Here is a 22,413-nt window from a genome sequence, read left to right on the forward strand (position 1 = left end):
AAATAAACGAATCAGAGCGCTGAAAACTATTCAAAGTATATTTTTAATCTCTCTTTCATGTTCCATTCCAATTGAACGAGCGCACAAGTGCAATTGGTTGATATCCGGAAAAAAACTTCCACGTTTGTCTTTTGCTTGCAATCTGGTGAGCAATTTGTAGGGAATAAAAACAAATGTGAGGCTCTCAAACAAAACTACATACAAATGAACTGTGTCCGTGTAAGGGGTATACCTGATTGCTCTGCCCATGGATATGGAGTGTTAATGTGTACGAAAAAAAACTCTCTACAATTCAAGTGAGTTTTTGTTAGATATGCAAAAAAAACCCTGGAGGTCATCTCGAAAAGTTGTGAAATGGATGCAACGAAAACAGAAGTTCGATTCAGCAGAAGGTTTTTTGTCAAATGCAGCTAAATGGAAAAAAGGTGATTAAAATTATAATCCTTCTATCGACAGCTGTGTAATGGTTCATTTGCACCAGATTTACGACACAGCAAGGGATGAAAAAGAATCGGCAAAAGGCATCACGAGACTGGTTTCGTGCCGATTGGATAAGAATGCGCCATTTTAATCCATGTGCTTGGACGATTGGATGCTGGTTATTAAATTTTTGGTGATTATATTAATCGGAATTTTATGACTTCAGGGATCTCATAAGTCGAATTGTGATAAGTCGCGAAAGTGTTGGAATAAAATTGATCTATCTTATGAAACTTTTAGGGATTTGATGAAAAAATGGAGCATAATGTACAATGTGATATAGAAAATTACTTGTCAAACGTTAAAGTACTCATTCCGTTGAGTTTTCTCTCCAAGTTCATACCTTTTGGGAACATATTCTACTACTCCACCAACCCAATTAGCTCGTTGTCAGCAATTGTCTGCTAAATGCTCTACCTAAATGATAACCTATTAACCTGCTTCCGGAATTGCACCCAATACTAGCTTTATCCAATTCGCGGGTAGTTGGTTTCCGTTGCTATAATCATTACCATTCCCATCATCTTTGCAAGTGGCACTTCTACGGCAAGCACATTGTAAATGAGCAACTTTCGTGTGGGTGTGGCTGTGTGTGTGTAAGTTACTATAAGATGCACATCCAATAGAACGTTTAGCATCTCGCTGTCACGTTCAATCCATTGCATGCTCGTTACCGGTAATAGACAGGTATTCGAAACATTTCGTCTTAAGTTGCCTCACCGGTACTGGTAAAACAGTCGAAGGCAACCAAGGGCACATCCGCTCATCGGCAAGTCACGAGTGCAAGAGTTATGCATTCTGACCACCCACGAGTACCCCGAACTCGGTGGTCTCGTCGCAGAGATTCATGGTAGGGATGGTAGAGATTTCCAAACTTTTCCAACCCACAGCTAGTGCAACCCAACCCACCGCGCCGAGGATAAATAATTCGATGCGCTCAAGAGCACTTTAGTTTTCCCGGGCGTAATTGTTATTGTGTCAGGCTGAAGTGTTCCATGGCAGCAGGCGTTTTCTTTGGCCAGCCTGAAGCAGAAGTGTAAGTGTGCTTCCGGAGCGTGCCCCGGGAGCGTGTTATGGCAGAAGTAATTTTATGCCCTGTTATCATGCTGTCGCAGTTGGGCCAATGGTGTTTGGTGTAAAATCGACCCAAAGACCCGCCCCCACGCTCTCACTTTCTGGATGGGACGGTTGGTTTATAGTGGAGAATGTTTTATATTTTTGCTGTCCTATGCTGTGTTCACAGCTGTCGTGGAGAACACTCGAATGAACTATGCCAGCGACAAGTGGCATTGTGGATGAGTGGAGCGAGTATGAAGTGTAGTAGTACGAGAGTAGTTTATCTGTTCGAAAATATATAACATTTTCCCAGTTTACTCAAGCATCAACCATCTGAATCATAACTCAATGTTGTCAACTTACATATAATGTTTTCAATAAATAGGAAAATTAGGTCCTAATAAGGCCTAAAAGGTTCATAAATAATGAAAATTGTACTCACCCGATGTATAGTTCTGGGACTAAGGGAGAGATTGTGTGGTGCAGTCCCTTTCTTCCCCAAGTACACTTCCGTCTGCGTTGCTTGCGTCTTCATTGCACTACGTTTCACTTTCTCCAGCACAACCATTTCTTGCTGATGCTGTAGTTGCTGTTGCTGCGCAGCGAGTTGTGCTGCTTGATGCTGCTGTTGTTGTTGCTGGTGTTGCTGATGATGATGCTGTTGCTGCTGCTGTTGTTGTTGCTGCTGCTGATGTTGATGCTGAAGGTGTGCTTGATGGGCAAGCAGAGCCGCTTGTTGATGCTGCAGGTGTTGCAGATGCTGCTGGTGCAAGTGCTGATGTAGATGGGATGTCGGTTGCTGCTGGATGAGCACATGTTGAGGCTGCTGCGGTTGTTGCTGGTGTTGCTGCTGTTGCTGCTGCTGAGGTTGGCTATGGCTCGGGTTCTGCGGCACGGACAGGGGTTGCTTTTGGAGGGCTTGTGGCAGCAGCGGTTGCTGGGCGGTGGGTTGTGTGAGGATCGAGTGCAGCGGTGCACCCGCGTACGGTGTGGCCGTGTGCTGGGCCAGCGTGATGGTAGGCTTCTTTCCGCCTATCAGTCTTTCTTGGCTACGGGCCGCTGCCAACCGTGACAGGGGTCGACTACCCATCGCCTCGTCGAATGAGGTGAGCGTGTAGGAACGGGCAAAGCTGACATGCTTCGTCCTGCGATTCGGCGACACGGTTCGAATGGGAGAGAAGGAATGAAAGCAAATCGATTACGATTTCATGGCACGGGTTTTCGACGGCAACAGTTAAGAAAATTACACCGATGCAGAAATTCCACGAATTATTGCAGAGCAAATCTGCGAAGCAAGATTCACGCTTGCAGATACGCTTGGATAATTTGCGAAACAATTTCACTTTGGACAGAAGTTGAACAGTATCGGAAGACTCCAGATGATACTCGAGTTCGTTAGCATTGTCAATGTGGGTTTGAATTTCGCGTTTGACAGAGCTGAAAATTAAGTTCCATCTGGAGGAAATTGAAATACTTTCACCGAACAAAAAAAAACCAAACTGAATCGTTTGCCAACTATGCTAGAATGGTTACTATTTCAGATCAAGTTCCATTGCTTAAGCAGAAATCGCTTTACGATTTTTAATTAATTTATATTATTTAAAATCCTCAGTTAGATGACTAGGTTCTAGCTTTTCTTGATTTTTCCCAGTATTATAAATGAATAATCTATTCACTTCTATTTGATATTTCAATTCTTTGAATCTAATTTCATTTACAATATACGAATATTTGATATGTGTCAAATGAAATCCTTTCAATTACCATTCAATTTCCTCTCTGGCAACAGTTTTCCCATTTTTTAACCTTTTGCCAACTTGTCAGCACCAGATTGTTAACGTTATTTTTAAAGATTACAGCACGTGCCGGATGTTTTAGAGATATTATTTCTTCGTCTCCCAAATAATGTCGTTCCCTCACGGAACCTGCTTCATAATGGAGGCGCCTGGTCTTTTTCAAATTTCTGCCAAAAATAGCATCAAACGAGACAAATGGTTTGGCCGCACACCAAAGATTATTTGTATTTGTGCAACCAATCCGCACATATATTTTTCCACGTGAATGGCGTTCGTGGAATCAGCCCACAAAATTAGTTCCATTTCTCTGTGACACGGCTCGAAACAGTATGCGCTTGAAATTGTTGGGGGCAATACGAAGTGGCCACAGTCGCTAAGGCGCTTACAAGTCAACAGATCAATAAACAATTTCACGGACTAGGCTGTGCGTGGGTCGCTGGGTCACAAACTTTTAGCATTGCGGGCACACGGACAGGTCACGAATGGCAGGGAAATGGGGTGGTGAAGATTTGAAGACACGGTTCGTTTCATTTGTGATTGGTTTTATGGTTGCCTACTGGAGCGCAAAGTTGTCCAGGTGGAGCGAAAGTAATTAAATGGCTCAATTTCATTTTCGTTTTTTCGCTGATTTCGGTTGCGAAATAGTTTGATTGAATACCATTAAATCAAATGCTTTTCAATTCGACTTATAGTTTACTTTTCCTTCAGCTCGAAAGAAATCCTTACAAACAAAGACATCAGATTGGAACAAAGTGTGCCTCAAACCCAAAGGCAAAGAGCCGTGAAGACAGAAAAGCGCAAATTGCACAACGTCTCTATTATGAAATGAAATACACACCAACACAGCAAGCGCTGTTAATTTGAAATTTAAATTAAATATGAATGTCACTGTCACTGTCACTGGTGGAAATGTGCTCCTCAAGCTCAAACTACTTGCCCCGAAGGATGTTTCTTGCAATTGTGTTATAAAATTGTTCCTCGTGGCAAAGCACCGCATAGTGTGAGTGACAATTGCTGGGATGGAAACGACCCGCAACTGGAATTCTCCACATGCTGCGAGTTACGTTTTTTTCCAACGCCCAAAGGGAAAAATGAAATCAAATTTAATTCATTCAATGAAAGCTCCAGAGGAAACGACACAGTGCAGCCAAATGAACCGCCAGAAGCGTTGAAACTTTGCATTGTGTGATGTGATGGAAAGAAATTTTAGTCGAAAAATGTTTTTTCTTTTGTCATGGGAAAAATTGGTAGCAAAATGGTAATGGAAAAAAACTTAGACAGTTGATTCAATCATGTTTTAGTTCCGGGAAGCAGATGGTTTGATAATTGTATTTAAAACTTTGTTGGTTTATATTGGTTTTGCAATATTTAAAATGTAATGGAACGAGAAAAAAAATCCAAACACGTTAATGTTCACGGTTTCGTTTAAATATAAATAAATAATCCAGGCATATTGTACCAGAGTCAAGCAGTGGTAGACATAATAATAGTTGAAGTAGCAGTGGTGCATATCTATTGTTAACTTTTGATTGACAGTTTTAATTTCTTATCGATTCCGCTCTGTAGACCCTAACTTATTATAGTTGAATTTAGCACTCATTACGATTTTTTATATAGTTTCTACAGAACTATGGTAGTGTAAGTAGTGAAAAAATAATGATGAACTTTGTAAGACTTAATGTCATATGATTTCAACTTCAATGCAAACTGAAATACAGAAAGTATAAACTTTTTTCCTAATGCACCTTTTGTGCATTGTTCAAAATTTGGCCGACACTTAGAACGATAATCATGACGTTGTAAAGACGGCTGATAATATAAAACGGCTACAATGTTGACGACGTTGCAGCACGATCACGCAGATAACAAACACTCCATCCCAGTGTTGCTATGCATGTCCAAACATAAGCAGAATCAAAAGCATTCCAAACGATGCTAGTGGAAGCAGATTTAGTTACATGTTGAGGGTAGTTTGGAGAATTGTTTTTACTACACAGCTCTTCAAACGCTGTCAAGTGCGCTTTTTTCGCCCATGTCGGAATATTCGTGGAAAATCAAAAGCACCTGAAAGGAGATACTTGAATTTCCACCGCACCGTTGCTAGCCTTTGTTGCGAGCTAGTGCTTGTTAAACAAAAGACGATCCTGACTGACAGGACGGAAACGGAACAACGATGGAGAGCTCGTTGTTGGTCCCGATTTGCCACCAAAAAGTACAAGCTGTTTTGTCTGACTTCCATAAAGCAGAACAATCTCGGCAGTTGTGGTTTTAGTGGGTGAATCATCTTTAAGCGATAGGCGAAATTGGAGCTCTCGCTATCGTTGGCAGTAGTTTCGCGTTCCCAAACAATTCCCAACGGAAGGATAAAGTATAAATTGGAGCTTTGTTTTTGTGCGGCTTATTGTTTGGGAGATTTAATATTATGTTCGAAACAGTTAAAAACAAGCACAAGGCTGTATCTGCACGAAAAACAAATCCTCACGCTGATGTTCTAAGAAGAGCAAGACGTTCGCAAATAAATCCCCACCAAGAAACCCAATATCACATTATGAAATATGCACTCCTTTTATGCAATCCGGCTCCGTTCCAGCGGGCCAGCGAGTGAAAAGCTGCCGGAGAACGTGCTGCATCTTCAAAGCGCCGAACAAGATAAGCAAACAAACGTCTTCTTTAAGCCGTCAGCCTTGTTCGGCCGTGTTGTCTTCCAGCTGAGCTGTTTGTTTTGCTTCCATATTTCGGGCAAGTGGGAATATTTCATAATCTTACCTTGCCCCAGCGGCATGCGGCGAAAATTTGCCTCCGCACAAGCAATATCCATCCCGCTGACAGTTGTCGGCAGTTGAAAAATTACCAACAGCTTCAGATTAGACAACGGATTCAACTCTTGCACGAGAAAGCTCCCATCGCAGCGTCCTATCCGTTCCATGTTTTGTTTGATCTTGCCGGAGCAGAAGAAAGAAACAAGGAAACAAACGCAATCACCTGCTTGGTGGTTCGTGCTTTCGCTGTGTAAGGTGCTGCCACGCTGGCAAGACACAAAACAAAATCACATCACTCACGAGATGATCTCCCGCGAAGAAGATATCAAATATGAATGAGAAGCTACGCCTAGGAAGACAATCGCCAGTAAGGGAAGCGTTAGAGCGTTCGCGCTTCCTCCTTCGCCCTACAGATAAGGCACCAACTGTTGATAAGGAATTGCACTCTACCGGCTCCTTCCCATCAATGCTGTTTGTTTGGGTGATTTTGGACAGGAGCATTAAAGCTCTCTTCAAACGGCATGCTTGATTGCTGCTTCGGCGCAATCCCGACCGTGGGCTTTGAATTGGCTTCAGACAAATAATTTTGGCAAGCGAGGCTAAGGGCTTTGTTTGCGCTGGTGGTACGCAATTGTGCAGCGAGCATGACAATTTATTGGCGAATGCAGGGAAAACACTCATACCGTTCGTTTATTTGCGTGCAGTGTGTCACCTAAGGGTTGCTAAGGAAATGGCATTATTTAAAATTGGACCTAAAACGATGTGAGTGGCTGTTGCACGAGGCAGCTAGTTTTATGGATCGGAAATAATTAATGGCATAAATTTGGAACTTGGTTGCAAGTGAAATTTATCTCGTGCTTTTGTGTGCGAATGTTTAATTAAAAGCAATTGAGTAAATTAAACGAGACAAAATGAGTTTGAATAAATGAAGGAATAAAAGGGACTTAGTAATAAGAAACTAAGTAGCTATGTGTTTACTTTAGTAAATAATGTAATGCAGTCTTTGATATTGCTACATTTATTTTTCTGATGGGTACGTAAACACTTACTAAATCTCAATTAGATTGTACTGATTGACTGATTTAAATTGCAAATTAATCTGAGTCGTAATTCGTATTTTTATAGGGCAAATTATAATACGTAAAACAAAAAATTATTTATATAATTCTTCTTTGTCCACATTCAAGCACATCGTCATGGGAAAATACATTATGCAACATGCAATTAATCTTTAATTTCTGCAAGGTGCTCACGAAGAAACACGTAAGTCTTTCGTTGCCCAATTCCACAAGTATAAGAATAAAACAATTAAATTATAGGATAATCTTCTCATCGTAACGTGCACGCTCGCATCCATTCCACCCCAAAGGCAATATTATGATAGGTTCGTTAATACTAATTAATGATCGCATTTCACCGTTCACTATGAGCGGTTGAGCAGGCAACCGAGCCAATCATTATACACAACCGGGCAGTAATACGATTGCTAAACTTCATCACGAAGAAAGGATGGGAAACTCATCATAGCGCTTCGGTTACGTCCTTTGCCAAACTCCTGGCCCCACCAAATGCTACTCCGAGGAACCGTCTCTTCCATCCAATCCGAATCGAAAGTATTTGATTAAATTAACATTTAGAGATGAGACGTGGCCACCAACCAGCGGCAATAAAGCAAACAGTGCTCCTCATTAGACGGATTGTGTGTCGCGATGCGAGTGAAAGGGAGGATTAATGAAGGAATCTTCCTTTCTAATTACGTTCCATTCTCGCTGCTCGATGCATCGATGCGATTGCCCCGTAGGATGAAGCTTAATTGATATCAATTCGTTCGATTATATCTCCTGCACACACAGCGATGCAGTTCTCGTCGAAAGCCAGAGATGAAATTGAGGAGAAAGCATTGTGCTAATGTGTGTTTGTGAGTGTTGTTGCTTTGCCACATGTTGCAATTTTTGTTCTTCGTTCGCTTTCGATCGATCGAGCTTCAGGAATCCTCTGCTGAATGAGTCCAATGATGATGGCGTAGTTGGCATTTCACCAATACGCTCACCGGCGGCTTGGATGTGACCCAAGGGACAGAAAGACGGAGAGCAGCTTGTTGAGTCTGGTGGGACAATTTATTCTCCGCAGTGTCACGGGCCCTGCAATGTCCTCGATGTGCTCTATCGTGTATCAGTGGTCGCCGGAAGTATGCCAAGCAATAAATGCACATTGCGTAATGGAGTGTTTGCGCAGTGTGCATAGTGTGCGTTGAGGTCAAGGCAAAGGAAACAAAACCAGATGTTGAAGTTTACAGTACGCAAGAAATTCAGAAAAGAAAGTAAAGTGAACTTGTTTTCTCATAACTTAGCATATTTAGTATTAACTTTCTAAATTTCCTAAACATTGTTAATATGGTTCTTTATTGGTTCCAACAAACCTTGGTGGTCCGCCCGGGATGCCATCGATAAGGCCAATGTTCGGTGGTGGTGGTGGTGGCGGTAGCAGATCGTTATGAGCTGGACATCGATAAAGGCTGCCCCGGTGTACCGACGGGTTTGCGGGTCAGCCATTGTGGATGCGTTTTATTGGCGTCGATGTGCAGTGTGGAACGTGCATAATAATCGCGACGCCAAGATGAATTAAGGCATGGTTTTTATTACATAGTTTTATGAAAATTGAGTGGTGTTAGCAGAATGAAACAGCAATAGAAGAGAAGGAAAGATGCAAGAAAACGAGATAGAAAACGTTCACTCAAAGTGTCAAGAAAATATTAGTTGCGCTATTTTAAATTAAAGAATTTAGAAACGTATTTATAGTTCGTTAGGGACACGATACTGATTTGTATAGTACAATAAGTTACAACTGGCATGTAATATATTTATATGTGTGGTTTTGTTTGAGAGTTAATAAAGTTATAAAGGTATACATCAATAAGATACAATGTTACGTAATAACAATTACTCATAACAATTTCTTCACCAGATGGTATATAATTTGTTGTATTTCGATTGAACTTGAATCAAATTAAAGAAAAACATCGCTAGACAATGGAATATAATTACAATATGAAAACAAACAATTACAATAGTCTGTGAGTTAAAAATAAATACACAAATTTTACACCATGAAGGTATGAATGTACCCAACCGATTGATATGGTTTGATGAACATGTTTACTTTTTTTGGTATAGAATGTTTTAACTAGAAGGAAACAATATGAACTATTACAAATTCATTTTATGACAATCTTTTGAAAAAAGTTTGTTAAGTAAAGTATTATTAAGTATAGCTATTATTTACAAGATATTACATTATGTACAAAAATAAAATCAAAAATAAATAAAATCTTAATTCAAGAAAATATAAGCTGCATCACTACTTTGTTGCAAAAATTTAAAAATCAATCAGAGTTTAATTAACAACTAGCCATTTACGCGAAGTCGTCGACGGAACAGAATTTACAAGTTCGGATAAAATAGTCCATCCAGCTCCACTTTTATCTAAATCATCATTTAATTATACCGAAACATCAAACAACATTTACTCACGCTGTTTGTGCAATTTCTAGGTTGGTTCCCGGCCTTTTTTACCTTTCCTCGCCATAACTTCAAAACATTGAATAAATAATTCGATTTCGATTCTGTTATCTATTTCGTGTGGCTTAGGTTGGTTGATGCCATGTTGACGAACCGGTACGAAAGCTGAAATCCTATCATTCCGACACGCTGTTGACATTTCGATAGTGAAAATCACAGCGATCCCGCACTGCTTCCTCGTTTGGTTTCGCTGTACAAAACCCACCCACGCAGTATGCCATGTCACCTTTGGCATATGGACAAGACCGACGACTCCGGTTAGGTTGTGCTGGATAACCCTCCGGCCGCAAACCTCGGACCGTAGCGCACCAATGACAGGTTAGTATTATCTTTCAATTAGTGCTAAAACGTTACCAATTTTCCAACCCTCACCTCGACTAGCGTTGCGTCGCCGTGTGGTGTCACAAGTCCGTAAGGAAGCATAATACACATTCGCTTCATTCCGTCGGCCCTGTTCGGTACATAGACCTCGTGGGCCCTGATCGATTGGCACCATGACGACTGATAAACGATCAGGCTTAAGTTTCACCTCGACGATGCACTTTGGCACCGTTTCGATCCAATTCGAAACTGCCCGAGATGGAATGGCACAACAGCCGAGGGATGCTTTTAACTTCTCATCCCAATCACATTCCACGGTTCCACACAAGTGGGGAAGCGAGCATGTATGCGTGTGTGTGGTGAAGGATGAACGTGTTGCACTATGTTCAAAAGTTCGGGCAAATCAATTCAAGCGCACATTTCCAGGCAGCTTCAAAAGCTGTCAGTACCATTCAATTCACAGCACAAACAGATTGTGAAGTGATGAGCGCTGAAAGGTTGAACTTGGAAGCTTGTCTAAGGATTAATTTCACACTTCATTAAACGTTTCAGTTTTGGTCAAATGATGAATTTAGGATCAGTTTATCGAAGCTCGTGAAAATTAGGAAACTTATGGTAAATGTTTCGAAAATTTGGTAATGGTAAATGGTAAATGTTTCGAAACATAATCTTTGATGAACCAGAATAAATGATTTTCTACCATAGTTTGAACAATATGTGTAATTTGACTCACACATAGCTCGAGGCTCAAAAAAGCCTGAAAGTATGCAAAACGAATGTTTGAACTAAGTATTAGCAAGATTGGCCAAATACACCCGGGTTTCCATTTTAGTTTTCCATTTAAAAAAAATAGACAACAAATTTTTTTTTAAGTTCGACAAACCATCATAAGGCTAACAGATAAATGAATTATATTTTATGTCATTTCCTTTGTATATGATTTTCATTCGAACTACTGTTCATTATACATAGGTACACAATATCATACGATCTTGATACTCCTGTTGTCTTCCATACCTACAATAACAAAGTGCTCTCATTATCATAAATAATGCTCGTTGCATCGATAGCAAAGGAACAATGACTTAACATTTGTAATTTCCTGCCAATCTGCTCAACTTCCATACAAGCGCACTGTACTTCACATTTAATGCCATAGCAGTAATACCCTCTCAATCACCGATGTACGCTTTGGTGCATACACTTCCTTGATTGGCTCATTTTTCACGCTATAAGCCTGCTTTCGGTAAGAATGTCTTCCTTGCCGTGAGTAAAGCCGTCGTCATCGACTTGCGGAAAACCCTTGTGCGTAAAACGGTGAACGCACAAAACAGGAGGAAAAACTAGTTCCTTCTTTAAAGATGTTGCACGATACCAAGCCCAGCTGGCTGGAAGCAATAGTCCTAGTTTCGTTTTATGCCTTCTCTCTCGCGTTAAATGAAACGAAGTACGTAAACTGTAATCCAAACGACCCGGAGTTTATCCTTGAGCCTTTGGCACAAGACTGTCTTTAAACTGTCTTTTCTTGGCCTTGGCACTAGCCGACCACTCGCAGTGTTGTGTATGTGTATGTTTGTATGACGTATAAAAAGTACGAAATGTCACAAACGTCGACATACACTACACGTCTGTTTGAGAAGAAACAGTACTTCACTCGAGAAGGAAGGAAAGAAAACGACCCACCCGAGTGTTGTTATGGTAAGCTGTTGTAGCTTCTGCATAAAAGGTTTTGCCGTTTGAGACGGTACTGGTTGTTTTTTGTCCCCTCGCATCAGCACCATAGAAATGGAAACAGTCAGTATTACGAGGGCGGATTGGAGTGAAGCGAAGCTTTCGTTGCATTCGTGTAGAGCAAGGCGTATATGTGTGGAATATGATGGCATACTTTTATGCAACGAAACATTCATGCACAACACCATAATTGTGTCGGCGCTGCAGTTTGCACGGGTGGCTGTAGAATAAAGGAGCCGAGCGTTAACAATAAAAGATAATTCTTTAAAAATTGTACAAAACACCAGGCGCCTCCATTGAAGCTGGCTTCGGTACTGTAGTATGCAGAACACTATCGCTATAGCAACGGTATGTGGCATGGTGTAGGATGCCAAATGTGGCGTATGAAATCGAGCAAGCGAAGCTCAAGATCAAACCTTTCACTCTGCTAGACAGTTGTTGGGGATGGAGGCTGCGTATGAGGTTGCCCGATGACGACCATTTCTAGCACCCGTTCATCCATTTAGCAACCGAACACGAGACTCGAGCATTTAGTGTTGTTGTCTCTGTTTTCTTCACCAGGAAGTGCAAATAAATGTCTGCATAGATGTGCTACCGATACAAAATACCAACCCCACAGGGATGTGTAATAAAATGGGAGCTTCAGTCATTCTGCTAGAATGATGTCGGGGGGAGATTATTTGTTTGTTTCAACAATAATGGAATCTCCGGGCCCGGCTTCGGTTATTGTCGGTGATATGTGATGGAAAGAAGTGGAAAACAATGCGGGCGAGATCAGCAGTGGGATGGAAATTAGTATGAAATTACAGCCTTTCCGCTTACAGCTTCACAGCAGGCACAAACGGTGAGTTTATTTGGAGTAGAAACGAGTAATACGAACGTACCAACAATGGGAATTTGTACATTGGATTTACGAGGAATGAACACCGGGAATAATGGTATAAAGTACTGGGTCTAAATAACACACAAGACACACAGGCAAACATACACCGGGGAAACGATTTGGACAAAGACAAAGGTACTTGTATAGTATAAAACACCATTCAACAAATCTTCTACTGTTCATTAATAATGGGGGAAAAAACGGATACACAGTTAACATACAGCCAAACACTCAAATACACACGCACATACCAAAGGCGAAAGGTCAGACGAATAAAATGTGTTATCTTGTGTCGCAAAACTTGTGTACCGGCGAGTTTGAAAATTATGATTGTTTGGAGTGTGTGTGTGTGTGCTACGGTTGAAGGTCATTTTGAGCAGTGCGGATACATCCCCGAAGTCACCCACAACACTTACCTTGGACCCTCTAACCGTACTGCTTCGTCCTCTGCCGGTAGCCAGGAACCGCCGTACCGCTTGCTGTCACCTCCAGCGGGCAGTGTTGCGCTGCTCCCTATAATTAAACCCGTGCCGCCACCGCCACCGCCGGCTGGGCCCGTGTTGCCGCTGTTCGATAAAAAAGAGGTCGGTTTTCGGCGGAAGTACGAGCTTTCCATGTCGTCATCGTACTGCTGCAGGATGGATTTCGCTATCGGGCCGGAATTGATGTACCTGCAGCAAAGCATGGAACGAGAACGAGCAGAGCGGAGAGTGAGAGCTGTGGCCGGTGGTGTAAAAGCGGACTGGAAAGATGATATCGGCACTTGGAAGCAGTTTGAAACTTGGCCAAGCTGTGTTTCGTGCTGCGGCAGAGGGGTTTAATTTACTGTCTGCGTTACGGGACTGGAAGTCAATTGTGAGGAAAGCAATGGAGATCACTTTCTTTGGTGAAAAGGTTTTCATTATAACGCAGCAAAGATAAAATCCATTGGCCGGTACATAAAGTCTCGACTATCGCTGACTGTTTTGTGTCTCGGTTACTATTTCATTCGAGTTATTCAAGATTGCTGTACTTTCGAGAGAAATAAAATGATGCACATAAGCTTTAAATCGGAAGCATTATGTGATGATTTGTAGTAAGAAATATGTTAGACAGAAACAAATAATCTAACACCATACCTTATGCAATATACTGTTCAATTTGACCCAATGCGCATAAATATATAAATAAATAGTTTAAGAGTATTTAAATGTTAGAAATTTGCAGTGTGCCAACAGCATTTTCAAACTACTTTAACGAAAACTGTTTCATCATATTTCACCACGTTTAAAGCACATCGCGCAAGTGGGTCAAACACATATTTTCATTAAAATTAATTCATTCACAGTACAACGCACCCATCCCGGCGTTGATTGGGGCAACTTCAAAGTACGTGCTCCGCCAGCCAGTGTACCGACCGCTTGGTTGAATTAAAATTTCACACCTGCAGCCCCATTTCACCGAAACGATCGACGTGAAGCCATTTCAATCCACAAAGCCCAACGACCAGCGTTCTCAAGCAAACGGCGGTTGTAATTTGTGAGCTGCATAATAATCATTTCGTGTCGCGAGTACCATTTGTCTTTGGTCGGCGAAATCGGTTCGTTTCGGTTCCATTTACCGCGAGCGGTTGCCCTAAAAGCCGATCCGTTGCTTAAGGATAACTCACCAATGGTTTTGTGCTGTGCTGCATCAGCAAAATCCCACCAGCGCTCAATCATGAGTTGTAGCTGAATTCCATTAGCATTTCAGCAACCCGAATCAGTTCAACGTTCGACCCAGCTAGAGGATGCTACGTGTGGAACTGGATGTTCCGTTCCGAGAATGAGAAAAAAAACGACCACTACACATTTCCCGCGCCATAGGACCAGCAAGAAGTAAAACGAACCCACGTACCGTGTTTTTTTTTTTGGAACTGATAATCATGAATATGAGATTCGTAAAAATTACCATCTGCTCTTGGTTGGCCTTTTTTTGTTGGAATCGTTACCTGCCCTCAAGTCACCACAAACGCACCCCTCGTACGGGGGAAATTACGCAACAGCTGTCCACGGAGAGGCATCTTTAGGATTTAGGTCAACCTTTAATAATGGCCCCGAGAATGAACGAGGTGCAAAAAGGTGTTGCGATCTGTATTTCACGAAACAAAAGACGAAAAAAAAACGGATTCCCACCACCCCATGTCGGATGGGTTCAAACGAAGGCCAACACCGGGTGCCGTTGATGGAAGATGGGTCACATTCTTTTATTCATTTTTCGCTCAGCTCGAATTATCATAAAAAAGTATATTTTATGCATGTACCGGCTTTTACCTTTTGCGCAGCGACGGGTAGACGCGGGTTACCTTCACCCAGCGCGCAAGCAAGGATTAGAGCTTTGTGCTGAATTTTCATCATGTTCCGTACCTGGAGCATCTTGCGGGATGGGGTGCGAACGCATACTTCCGTGACAAATATTTCATCGTTTATATACCCTCGGTGGGGGAGCAGTTGGACGTGATGCCGGTGAAGCAGCAGATGACAGAACAGTCGAAAGAACCGTGCCGCCCCGTAGTAAAGGTGTAACGGAAAAGGCATTTTGAATTGAATTAGCCCGGCTAAGATGAGATTACCCGTATGGAAGCCATAGAAATAACGGTTGAAAGAATCATGTTTGCATGTATTTCTTGCCGTAAACCTCCGGCTCACGGGTTCGTCAGTGTGCGCTGCGGCATTTTCCCCGGGCTGAGGTAGAAGATTTGGTTTTTAAACGTAAACATAAAACTCCACCGAGGAAAGGTGAGCAAATGATCCCCAGGTAGTGGATTACCCCATTACCATTGGTGTTAATAATGCTTTTGTATGGTTTTTGTTTGGCGGCGATTCAGACCGAAAGGGACACGCAAGTGGTTCGCATAGATTGCAGTTATTTATTTTAATGGACGCCTTTCTATGGCGCAAGTGTTCCATCGTGGCGTGAATTTGAATGGGAAGTGTGTTACGATGAATGCGGTGACATTTGAAACAATTTCTATTCAGTTATGCCTCTTGATTTGATAAGAGGATTTTCCGCATGTGAATGAGTTTTTAAAATGTAATCATGTAATCATCAAATGCCTTTGTTACGGCAAAAGTCTTTCAGGGCGTAACATAATTTTTCAATAAAGTGAAACAGATTATTTTGCTAAATAACTTCAGCATATTTATTTTCTAATTTATTTTTGTAAATTTAACAATCAATGCCGTAAAATGCTAAATGCCATACTTTGTACTCCGGATTGCATACTTTACGGAGCTCACTATCGATGTACTCCGATCGTTGAATTCTTTTCACACCAATGCGCGTAGAAGTTATGCTATTTGCAATGCGCATACATTATTCCACATTTCCCATATTAATACATTAATCCATATCAAGATACAGGTACAAAAATATCCTTTAAATTATCCATCTATTCAGTAATACACAGATGAAATAGTACCGATAGGAAATAAAAATGAGAATTTTCCATAAATCGTTAGCTTCTATCACTGCAGATAGCCCAAACCATTCCATCGAGATAACAAAAGATTGATAACAATGTAATAGATGTTACCATGAAAAAGCCCATTCGTAGCTAAACTTTCCATTCAGTGGCGTGTACTATGTTTCGAACCTAAAATCAATACTCTTTCCAATCCCTTGATCAAATGTGCACCATTGCAAACAAAATTTAATGCTTTTGTGCTATCTGCGATCGAAACGCAACACTACCTGCACATGGTCTCACTATTGGCTCATACCAAACATGTTTCGCCGTACCAAGAACTGACCGTACACTCACACACGATATCGAAAGTAGGTGTACCATCGTGTGACCCAATTTCCTATTTTATTCCACCCCGAATGACCTCTCGCACACAGCAGCGTCCGTACGTGAGAAGTGAAAACATTTTACTGCAACATCACAATCCTGCCCACGGAATAGTATTTCGAACCACCGACCGATTGTGTTTTTGTCCCTGCGTGCTCGTTACCACTGACACCGGTGCAAACTGGCACTGAATGGCGAAGGATACCCGAAAGCCTTCACCTAGATAAATTGGTCGAGTAGCAGCAAAGGCAGCAAGAGCATGTGAACTTGCCAGCGCAAAAACCACCATCGGGTCACCCGTTTGCACGCTGGACGATAACTACGTCGATGACGACGACCACGACGACGACATACTGTTTAGTGACAATCCCGGTGGCGTGCGAGTTATCTCCTGTGCAGGCATCTCCTCTGCGGACCACAACCGATGGTCGATGGACATGTTTTTCCGATCGACCAGCAAGACCGACCCGGAGACCGTACATTAACTGAATCAAGCTGAGAATCGTCCGTAACACAATCGACAGCAACTTTGGCCGTTCGGACGTTGGTGAACACACGGCGAACAGTGTGAAGTTCGTGAGACATCGGGAGTTGGAAACGGGAGACGAATGCCTCACTGATGTTATCGCCCGAATAATGGTCGGGTGAGTGAGTGACGAAGATATGGAGCAGATTTCGAGGGTAGTGCACACAAGTTTGTCCACAGGAGATCCCACGATCTCGGCATTGCACGTCAGCCGAGTACGGACGACTGCCAACGGACGATGTCGATGCGGTGCAATTTATGATTTCACCAACTACGGTACCTATTGAACTTCAAATTATCTTCTCTGGCTTTCATCCAAACGTTGCCGCGGCGTCTGTAACCAACCCGAACGCTGTCGAGTCGGGTTGAGCTGGGAAGCAAAAGTTTCCCTTTTGCTAAGTGCACTTTCCATCCGCAAGACTTTCAAGGCTGACCTGACCGTTCAACGCAACGCCATTAGAGCTTTAGTGAACCCGGGCGAAAGAAGTGAGTGTGAGATGTTGCACGAACAGCTATTAATAGCCCGTGCCCGTACGGGCTATTACTGTGGTACTGTGTTACGACGGTCATCCTGTCCCGCTTACGGCGCGTACGCAACCCAACGAAATCTTCCCGATGGCTTCGTGAAATGACTGTGCATAATTCAAATGGTAATGAATAAAAATTACCCAACGTCGCAAACTTACGAACGTTGCGGTGCTCGCTTCTGGTTACCGCACCGCACGTTTAAAGCTGTGCAGTGTGGTCCCGTGGAGGTCATCCCTGAGATGGTTACGTGCCCGCAGCATCCATAATGAAGAGTTATATTGATCTTGTCCTGGTGATGGTGTGATGGTGAGGTGGCATGAGAAACATTCTTAGAATTATAGCTTCGCTTTTACGGAACGACTCTTCGCCGTGTTGAAAGTTTGTGTTGATTCAGTAAAAAGTGGTTAAGGTTTCGAGTGATTGTTTAGTAACATGAGCGTAATTTAGTTCGTCAATAATGGAATCAACTTTCTAAATATCTGGAAGGGAAGATAAAATGTAACTGGTAATAGGCAACTAAATTACGAGTCCGGACTGGAGTCATATCTCCACTGCACAGTGTCTTCGCTGTAGGATAAGGAAATGGGTACAATCCAGTCATAAACGCCTACCTAGGGTAACGCTGCATCGGTGCATAGTCGGCGAGGTTCTCGTCGGAGGGAGCCCGACGTCCAACACAAACGCCCAGGAACGATTGGGGAGCATTGCGACCTGACCAGCAGCCAAAAAATCGCTCGCGCCGTGGCTGCTCTATTGAGTTGAGCTGTCGATCCGTCAGACAGTACTGTAAACAATGAGACGAGAAATAGTTAGTGAAAGTTCCAACGTAAAGTACAGAAAAGAATGGATGGTTTGCAATATATTCGGCTCTCTTTCTTACAGCGTGTTGTGAGCCTGTGTACTCAATTTCTCCCATCAGTATTAACCGCTAAGATACGTTTTGAAACATGATGTTCACGATGAAACAGTTTGAACACATTTCGGTCTCTTCTAATGCCAACTGCTTCGATTTCGGTTTGTCCATTCCATTTCCCGGTACGAAGAAAAGGCCAAAGGCGTCCCGGATGTCAAACACTGTTGACATTTTCCATTTCCAGCGGTACACAACCGACGCACTTGTTCGATTTGTTTGCTCTGGTTTTGAAGCGTTTTGAGTGGCTGGAACGGGAATTGGCAATGAGAGCGATCGATTCCATCCTGGCCGGAATGGATGGAAAAATTCAATCAACGCCATCCGACGAAGGCTAAGAAAATTTGATTCTAGCAGGCCGCGACGCAGACGGCGAGTGTGTGTATTGTTGAGGTTAGAGGCGAGAAATCACGCAAACACCTCAAGCGTTCGTTAGGCCCCGCGAGGATCATATTACGGCGCGGTGCGGGAATTTTGGAAGGAAATTGAATAAAGGTGGAAATCAGTGTAAAAATTGTAAAATGAATATTTTGACTGTTGCTCCAGGCAATCGGCTACAAACAAGAAGATCGAAAGGAATAATTTAGTTGGATCTTTGATGCAAAGTACAAATATTTGCTGTTGCTCGTTGAAGCTTTCGCAGCATTGTTTCTTCAAGGCCATTTATCTTTAAAGCGTAGCAGAAACTAATGTGTTCAAGAAATATAAACTCATGTCAATGTATTGCAGCTTATTCCTCTTTTAGGTAACCACGTATTACTTCCATGACAATACGGCACAATGTATTTGAACCGGAGTACTTTTCAAACCCCTACTAATTGGCTGAATATTTTATGGTTTTCTGGAAACATAAAACACACCCAAAAGCGCTTGAAGGTGTGTGTACGCCATGAATTAATAATCCGTGCTACTCCCATAAAGCGGCACGAGAATGTGTCATTTGTGTCCTATTTCCATAATACACACATATTTACCAACCACACTCACACCACGTCAAATTGTTCCTCAAACAAATTCCTTGCAGGGTACTCTCCTAGGTTGGGTTGGAAAGACATTAGGAGGCAAAAGTTTTCGCTATCAAATTGTTATGTCAAAGTCACCGAGACCACCCTCAGCCGAAGATCGTTCACCTGTGAAGGGCTCGGATACATGACGCGATACGGACGAAGGGTGCCTCACCAGGTCGGGACCAACACAAACATTGTGCGATAACGTTGTCGGTGGGCAAATTTTCACCACCCGCCCGATGTTTCACTCCTTTCACACCTGTCGACCCCACTTCACGTCCCGGGTGCTCATCAATCACGCAACAAGCGTTTCGATTGAGAAATGATCAAACCGTTTGGTTGCCGTGGGGGCGAAGGCACTCCCGGCCACAAGCCCGAGGCTTTTCCAGGATGCGCCCAATCACTCAAATCGTGTACCGGTTTGTTCCGGTAATCTGCTGGAATCTTCAAACAATCAAACCTTTAACGTCCAGAGCGCGCCCGCGCCAGTGCGCCTGAGCGCTTCCATCGACCGGGATGATTCGCGCCGCCGATGATTAATGGCTGCGTAACGCTTTGAAGCGAGCGGAGCTATTAATTTCCCCGGAGAAAGCGACAGCGACGCGACAGGCAAGGGATTTCGATCTGATCTTTTCGGGGGGTGGGGGATGGGCCGCACTAGCATGGTGATGCATGTACGACCAACAGCAGGGCGGACACAAACTTCGCGAAGTTCGATTCATTTGGAAGAGGAAAAACTTTTCGCGTATTCATTGTCAACTTCCGTTTCCTTCCATCCGTTGCTATGCTTTCATTAGCGAAGTTTGGTCAAGGGTTCTTTTTGCTTCGCTTTCATTTACGGATCGGGCACATTTCCTGGCCGCGGTCGACTTCCACAGCGCGTTGCCACTATTGGTAACAGCTCTAGGGAATTCTTTTCCGGACGCCCTTTCTGTCGCTTTCCGGCAAAGCTGCACAGCGAAAGAAGCAGCTATTAAGCACGCAGAAAGAAGGTGCCCATTTAAAGTTGTTTGCTTTTCCTCGACTCCGCAATCAATTATGGTTCAACATGATTTTCAAAATTTTCCACAAACATCCTCAGGCCCGCGCCGTTTCCCTGCCCACCGTATGCCTGCGTTATGAAACGAACCTTTCCAGCGACTTCCGTAAAGGGACAACTTTAGTGTCAACGATAAAACATCCCTTCCCCGGCCGTGTGCGCCCATTTTGCATAATTGCGCATAATGGTGGGCCCATTGACGGTTCCACTCAATGGGGGCGAGCGGGCGACAATTTTTCCACTCCAGCATGGCAATCTCATTAAACAGGTTTGAGTGGCTTGAAACCGGCTCCCAAAGCGACCACCAACGACTCCCGGTCAACAGTATTGTGCTGGATGCCCACTGGACGATTCGTATCTTTTTGCTGCCGGCCAACGTATTACAGCCGAATGAATATTAATGCCACACACAAACACAAACACATACACTCAGACCATCTCGAGAAAGCTCGCGCTTTGGATCAAACATGTTTCCCTCCGAACGCTGCAAGTTGGCACGGCAGAATATCGCACACAGGGGAAAACACTGTTTGAGAACCAGCGCGGGACCAACGGGCCACGTAGCTGGGTAATCGAATTAACTGTTAAGAAAGCCGTTGCAGAAATTTCCCTACGGACACGTTTGCTTTGCGCACGGCGGTGGGAAAATCGTTCGCTTACCTGCTCGCGTATATCTCCCTTGGAGTAGACGGGAGCCCTCGAGCAGGGTCCCGTCTCAAAAGGCCGTCCCTTCTTTCTGCCCATATTTTCATCTTCGGAGTCGTAACTGCGGGCCGCAAAATTTACCTTCGCCTGGAATTAAAACAACAATCGTTCCATTTATTGGTTTGAGGTTGGTGCTCACACATAAACGATAATGAGTTAAAAATTGAAATGTAATCATGGTAATTGCTTTTTGTCAGTTAGATTGGCGAAAGTATGACACATATGTGTCTAAAATTGCAAACAGTTATTGGTAAACTCGTACAACTATCTTTCATGTCATCTCGAAATTGCATACATTTAGGCTTATATATTAAACTAGAGTTGAAACGGCGTTTTGAACGTATCTAAAGCCTAGTATTATTCAAATATTTTTTTTATTGTTGAACTGTAACTGTGACTGTTGTTGAATCAACTAAATTGATTTAAACCGTGATTAAAATAAGATATTTGCAAAATCTAAATCTAAAATCTTAAATAGATCTTGGTCCCATAACGCCAAAATCAATGGATGCTTTTTTTCAAGAATATTAGATAGGAGTTTCTCAATACAATACATAATACAAATACATAATATACTTAATAGTCATTAGCATACCTTGCAAATGTAATAAAAAGCGAAACTTATAAATCTACGAAACATGGAAAAACGCTAAAACTTATGCAATACGGAGAACATGACGATATTCTTCATGTACCTTAACTTAAAGTTTTAATTTTCAAAGTTTTTATTCAATTTCGAACCGAAATACATTTTATTTACTGATAAGAACCGATCATATTTTAATTTTCATTAACCTTATAACTTAATTTCAGTTCACCTACCTGCGACGATGTGTCGATATTTCCCAGCGACGAAGCGTGGTGTAGACCTGGAAGAGAAATGGGCGAGAGAAAAAAATCAATGCACGGGTAAACAAGAAACAGTTTGTACAATATCGTAATCAACCCACGCGCTCCAGATAAAACCCAACCCAGGGATACACTTTTCTATCAATATGCTCGATAACAAGCTTCCGAAAAAAAAACCAGCAAACGACATCATTAGCAAACGGAATGGAATGTTCGTTCGTTCGCAAAATTCACCCCACAAATGTTGTTTCGAATCGGCCCACGTATGTGCGCTCCGCCCGACATGCCATACGATAAGCTAGTTCACTGCACTCCAACTCTAATGGTGTCAGTACAGCGTCAGGTGGGACATCATTTCCCGAAAACCCACCATCAGTGCCGGGCGGATTTGTTGTTACGCGACCCATTCGGACGCTCATACTCAAGATGGGTGG

The 22,413-nt window shown here is 42.7% G+C and overlaps 1 protein-coding gene across 1 annotated transcript in view; it reads right to left on the reverse strand.

Annotated features, from left to right (window-relative positions):
* Nucleotides 1-22,413, reverse strand: part of LOC128305865 (uncharacterized) — a 39,451-nt gene that overhangs the window by 13,114 nt on the left and 3,924 nt on the right. The window contains exons 3-8 of the mRNA XM_053043490.1: nt 21,953-21,999; nt 21,086-21,217; nt 18,081-18,253; nt 13,021-13,275; nt 8,511-8,606; nt 1,979-2,681 (exon numbers count right to left, since the gene is read on the reverse strand). Of these exons, the coding sequence (XP_052899450.1) occupies nt 1,979-2,681; nt 8,511-8,606; nt 13,021-13,275; nt 18,081-18,253; nt 21,086-21,217; nt 21,953-21,999 (1,406 nt within the window). The remainder of the gene's footprint in view (nt 1-1,978; nt 2,682-8,510; nt 8,607-13,020; nt 13,276-18,080; nt 18,254-21,085; nt 21,218-21,952; nt 22,000-22,413) is intronic.

Source organism: Anopheles moucheti, chromosome 3 (assembly GCF_943734755.1).
Source record: "Anopheles moucheti chromosome 3, idAnoMoucSN_F20_07, whole genome shotgun sequence".
Taxonomy (NCBI): domain Eukaryota; kingdom Metazoa; phylum Arthropoda; class Insecta; order Diptera; family Culicidae; genus Anopheles; species Anopheles moucheti.